This window comes from Heterodontus francisci, chromosome 13, assembly GCF_036365525.1.
Source record: "Heterodontus francisci isolate sHetFra1 chromosome 13, sHetFra1.hap1, whole genome shotgun sequence".
NCBI classification, from domain to species: Eukaryota; Metazoa; Chordata; class Chondrichthyes; order Heterodontiformes; family Heterodontidae; genus Heterodontus; species Heterodontus francisci.
The window spans coordinates 72,430,698-72,436,697 of record NC_090383.1 but is presented as its reverse complement, the minus strand read 5'-3'; the positions used below and the strand labels follow the sequence as shown (position 1 = coordinate 72,436,697).

General features: G+C 42.4%; 1 protein-coding gene across 5 annotated transcripts in view; it reads right to left on the bottom strand.

Moving 5' to 3' along the window:
- Positions 1–210: 210 nt before the first annotated feature.
- The window catches only part of taf1a (TATA box binding protein (TBP)-associated factor, RNA polymerase I, A), a 31,984-nt gene continuing 26,194 nt past the window's right edge, over positions 211–6,000 (bottom strand). For 4 of the 5 annotated variants that reach the window (XM_068045816.1, XM_068045817.1, XM_068045818.1 and 1 more), the window contains one exon: positions 211–870. In XM_068045816.1, coding sequence (XP_067901917.1) covers positions 755–870 — 116 coding nt within the window. In that variant the 3' untranslated portion in view covers positions 211–754. The remainder of the gene's footprint in view (positions 871–6,000) is intronic. The other variant, XR_010976301.1, reaches the window with a different exon arrangement.

Below are 6,000 nucleotides of genomic sequence, written 5' to 3'. Positions count from 1 at the left end.
TCAATGCACTTAGCATTCAACGCATTAGTTTGGGTTGAATTTAATGATGCTCTAACTTACTGTGCCACTACAAGCTTCCCCTCTCTACGATCCCCAACCACCACCCCTCCAAAAGTAAATACACTTCAACCATCATTGCCAATGATGGTTGCCAATCATGTGGCAATAAGAACTGGTCTTATCAGACAAAGTCATTTTATTAACTGACAATTCTTTATTTTTCCTGTCATATATACATTATTTTGTACATGTTTTGTTACAACAGTGTTTAAAAAAAAAACTAAGCATTTTACAAGTAAATGTTAATCAGTAAAACCTGTCAATACTACACAATGCATTTTTATAGCTTTCCAGTTAGCATTTTTATACAAAACTGCTATCTTGCAAAATGTCCTTCAAAACGATCTCAATTAACACCCCACATTGCAGAAAATGCAGGCCTGTTGGAGGAAGGAGTAGCTTACTTCACAACCCTTCCACTGCTGTCCTCACCTGTCCTTGCCCTTGTCTGCTCCATGTTGCCCTCCTATTTCCTCCTCCTTAACAAGGAGGAATACTCGAGCCGATGGCTTCTAAATCAATGCTAAAGTGAGGTAATTTTTGAAAAGAAATTAGATAACAGCAGTTCTTACAAGTGGAGTTAAAAAAGTGCTTACAAAACACTCCTTGCCTTTTAATTCAAATAGAGATTCCAATGTTTGAAAATTATGAAAATTTCAGCAAGTTTTATAAACTGTGTGCAGATTCCTACAATTCAACAGCCAGTCAGCTGTAGCAGACTGTGATCCTTTATATATCGCCTCATTTTCTTCAGTTTTGCTTTCTGAACTTTACATCCCAGTCGGTAAATGGTAACGAAGTATTTGCAACCTAAATGAGTAACAGAAACAAATAGATTCAAAGCTTCGAAAAATTGGCTACGGCAGTAAGATTAATGCACAAATCTTCATTAGCTTGGAAAAGAGAGGAACAGTTAAGGCCAAGAATCTCCATGCTGCTCTTCTGTAGCCCTCAACAGCCAGTCACAGGTCGCTCTCCCACTTGAGAAACATGATTCCGTCGTGAGGCTCAGGAAATCAAAAATAATACTTGGAACTTGGGAGTTTCAAAAAGAGTTATATTAATGTTTTCAAATGTTAAGTACAGAGAATTTCCAAGACTTGTTAACCCTAACCTACAGCTCAGTATAAGAATACAGACAAATTAGACAGGAATGCAGTCTGCTTTATAATCATTTTTCCACTCCGATAACAAGAATCCTGCCGGTGCTTATGGCTTTCACAAACAGAGAACTTCTCTAACATTTTAGAAGCGGTGTCATACAAAAAATATGCTTACATTATCAAAATTGCTTATGGCCTGGTACCGCAAGTTTTACTCATGTTACTTATTACAAGCAGCAGCCTTGAAGTGTGAAGGAAAAAATACTTTGGCAATCTGGGTTGGTGTAGATCGCTGGTTAAACAAATAGACCTTAGACTGTGAAAACAGACATTTACAATCATACAATGAAGAGGACTTCAAATTGTATTTGTCCATGTGATCAACAGTGCCAGAGTCTGGGGGAGGGGCGGCTGGTGGGAAATATAACGGTTACTGGATATGGCACTAGACTGATTAAAACAATAAAAACAAGGTATATTAATAGTGTTTAGATGATGCCAAGTGTTGGCCAGGGGCTGCAAGAAGTACAGAATCAGTTACAAACTGCTGGGATTGTTTGTGACCTGTAGTAATCTGGAGCTCAGACACTGGCCTGTGCTGGTAAAAAACAGTTTGAACTAATTAATTTATGTGACAAGACAAAGGAGCGATCACAGGAAAAGAGCCTTATTTGAACATGGTGTGATACCGGGCTCTTTGGGCCTGGGCCAATTAGGAGAAGATGCGAAAGAGGTGAGCAGGCTTAAACCAACCGGAAAGAGGCAGCTCAGTTCTGGAGAGATGAGAAGGAGAATAAGATGAGAGCTTTTTGGGCATAGAGCCAGCGATAAACTCCGGAGACCAACCATCGTGGAAGTGGAAGACCCTGCGTGAGCAATGCGGCGACGACGTAAAACAGAGAGAGAATGGAACGCCTGGTCAGCGTCAACTCTCCCCTTTTTCGGGTATTATCCTTTGTTTTCTGTGACTAGGTCAGGGAAAGGTCAGAGGAACCTAGTGAGTGTATTATCAATTCTAGCTAGCTTTGTTATTAACTGTATAACTCAGTTTGAGTTGCAGGCTTTTGTCTAACTAAGTGTATAAGCCTTATTCTTACATTGTACAACAACGTGAATAAAGTAAATTGATAGTTAAAGAAAGGACTGAGTTTCCTCCTCTTTGTACTGAGCCATTAACTGTAGCCGGTGGATTAGGTGGCTCTCCTGTAACCCGATATCCCAAACATCCAGCCTAAGCCTGAATTAAGAGGATTTAGTCCCATGTGACGGCCAGGATCAAGTGGGTGCAGGGAATAAAGGGGCCAAGGGGGGAGTTGACTCCGCTCCACGGTTTACACAAGTTTGAACAAAGGACAGAGATAAGCTACTCCATGTAGCAGGAGATGGCAAAGTCAAATATTTTTCAGCATGTGAGAATCCTGGAAGAAGGAAGTGTATAAGATAGTACATTTCAGAAAAATTGAGAGGGAAGTTCAGAGAAGCACTAGCCACAACAGAATGGCTGAAAAGAGGCACGGGTGATTGCCATGGAGAATCAAAAATCAAGAATAAAGCCGATACCATGAATACTGCAGAGGTGCAGGACAAAAGCATGAGGAAGCAGTAAACGTGGCTGGTAAAAATTGGATGCCGACGAGCAGCTGTGGTGATTTATGAGCCATTAGTTTATTTACACACTGATCATAATGGTGAAAAGAGAGGAAAAATATTAAAGGCCATCATCACTGTAATACGAGAGCACACCAGCGGATTTTACCTTGCGATTCACTTGGCCTATTCTGGCCGTCTTGGTCTACCCGAGGCTGGAGCGCACATGGGGCTAGATTTTATTCACAGCCCGGCGTCGGGGTCCCTGGCCGGGGTGGTGGGTGGACGGGGGGGGGGGGGGGCGCTGAAGAATCAGAGCGGCAGCAGCTGCCACGGAACCAGACGCCAGGAATGCCGGGCCCAATCTTCCCGGCGGCAGGGAAGCTCCATGACAGCCCCTCCGCCGCTTTGCCATGGGATCCAAGTTAGCATATTTAAATTACATATTAGCATGAATTAAAATGCAAAATGCTGCGATTTTACCTTCAGTTCCCAATCTGCAGCTTGAGGTGCGGCACTCACGCACCTTCACTTTCCCGTCCAGGGAAAGCTGGCGTCACGAGGTGGGGAAGGGGTGAACACTGCGCTATGGTGTGCTGTTTGTAGGGCTGGCAGCCTTTTAAAAACAGCACAAGCACCTGCTCCTTCAACAAGTTACACCATGAACGGTGTCGCCAAGTCCACCCTCACCCAGTGATTTTGGGGGGGGCGGGGGGGGTGTGGGGGAGAGGGTGGGCGGCCACCTTCAATATGTAAAGCAGCCATCTGCCATGTAATCGCGGTGGTGCGGGTCCCATGGGGCACAGCCGCCATGTTCCATGCCTGCCACTGGTCCTGGCAGCAGGACTACAAAATCCAGCCCATTCAGTGCAGCTATGCTGGGAATTCCATCTACTAATAGAAGAAAATTCCAATGCTCTACTGATTGCTTCAGGCCTCTAATGAGCCCACGACTGTGTCTAGATATCATTTTTGATCATGGTAGCCCTTCCTAGCACTTTACACAATAAAATGAGCATAGAGAAAAGAAAACTGGACCAAAAAGAATGGAAAAAAATAAGCTTCAGGGGAATATTGCATGAGTGAGATGGGGGGGGGGGGGGAAGGGGTGAAGGGGAAGGAGGAGATACAGAATGGGGAAAATGGAAGCATAATAAAGGTGGCTGGGGCAGGAAGAATCATTGTGAAAAAAAAGTTATAAAGAGAACTCCCTAATTAAAATGAGTTAAAAAAGCTCTCCATGACCCAGTTACATATGACACTTTATTCTATATGCAAAATTCTATAGATTCTGGAAGGGTTCCTGCAGACTGGAAAGTAGCAAATGTAATTCCACTTTTTAAGAACGGAACGAGAGAGAACAGAGAACTAAAGACCTGTTAGTTTGACATCAGTAGTAGGGAAAATGTTCTATATAAATGATAATATAAATGATTTGGATGTGGGGACCAATTGTAATATTTCCAAATTTGCTGATAACAGAACTAGGCAGGAATGTAAGTTGCGAGGAGGATGCAAGGAGGCTTCAAGGGGATTTGGACAGGCTAAGTGAATGGGCAAGAACATGGCAGATGGACTATTATGTGAATAAGTGTGAAGTGATCCATTTTGGCAGGAAAAAAAACAGAAAGAAAGAGTATTTCTTAAATGGAGAGGGGTCGGGAAGTGTTGATGTCAAAAGGGACCTAGGTGTCCTTGTTCATGAGTCACTAAAAGCTAGTATGCAGGTGCAGCAAGCAATTAGGAAGGCAAATGGTATGTTGGCCTTCATTGCAAGGGGATTTGAGTAGAGGAGTAAAGATGTCTTGCTGCAATTGTATAAAACTTGGTGAAACCACACCTGGAGTATTATGTACAGTTTTGGTCTCCTTATCCAAGGAAGGATATACTTGCCATGGAGTGAGTGCAACAGAGGTTCACCAGACTAATCCCTGGGATGGTGGGATTGTTTTATGAGAGATTGCAGAAACTGTTTCGAAAACGAGAGGTGATCTCAGTGAAACTTGCAGGGTGTGACAGGGTAGATGTGGCTAGGATGTTTCCTCTGGCTGGTGAGTCTAGAACCAGAGGCCACAGTCTCACAATAAGAGGCAGGCCATTTAAGACAGAGATGAGGAGTAATTTCTTTACTCAGAGTGGTGAATCTGTGGAATTCTCTACCCCAGAGGACTGTGGAAGCTCACTCATTGAGCATATTCAAGATAGAAATTGTTAGATTTCTGGATACTAGTGACATCAAGGGATTTGGGGATAGTGGGGAAAAATGGCACAGGTAGATGATCAGACATGACTTGTTTGAATGGCAAGCGGGCTGAATGGCCTACTCCTGCTCCTATTTCCAAGATCCTATTAAGTCATACAGACCAGAGGGTCCTGTGTTTAATTCCCAGTCTATGCTGAATTGCCACTTAGCTGGGCAGCAGTTGGGATCCATAACTGTCATTAAAGACCATTAAAGAGAGAGAAGGGACAAGAATACACAAAGTCAGCCAGCAACATTTGTGAGAAGCACATATCTGGTTGGATGGAAGAAGTTGATTAATCTTGAACATTCTACATTGTTGAATACTTTCAAGTTTTGTGGCTTTAAATACATTTCTCAGGAATTAAAATGATAAAATAAGTCCTTAAATAATCAGAAGATGTACTAGAACATGCAAAGTTTAATTGCAAAAGAAACTGCCAGAGACAATTTGCTACCAACTCACCAAATGTTAGCAAATGGTTGTGATTTCAACTCAATGTACGTAGATGAAAGCTTGGCTCTAAATGAGGGCCCAAGGAACCCATATAACCTTTTGCTGTGACTCAAGCAAGCATAATAACTATATGGTTCCACAGAAGTTTAAATACCACTTACAGGTACAGCTGAGTAAAGGGTTTACTCCAAAGACTTTAAGAAGGATATTACAACTTCAGTTTGAGACTTCATGATCTGAACACTTGCTTCTCATCACTTTTCTCGTTTAATTATTTAAAAATGCTTGATCAACTTGTATTTATATCACACCTTTGACCTAACAAGTCCCAAGGTGCTTCACAAATGCATTATAAAACAAAATAGGACACTGAGCCACATAGGCAATATGAGGGAAAATGATCAAATTCTTCCATCAAAGCGGTACATTTTTGAATAATGTCTTAAAAGAGGAAAGAGAGGTGGAGGGGTTGAGGGAAGGAATTTCAGAGCTTAGGGCCCAGGCAATTGAAGGCAGAGCTACCTATGGTGGAGTGATTAAAATTGGGGATG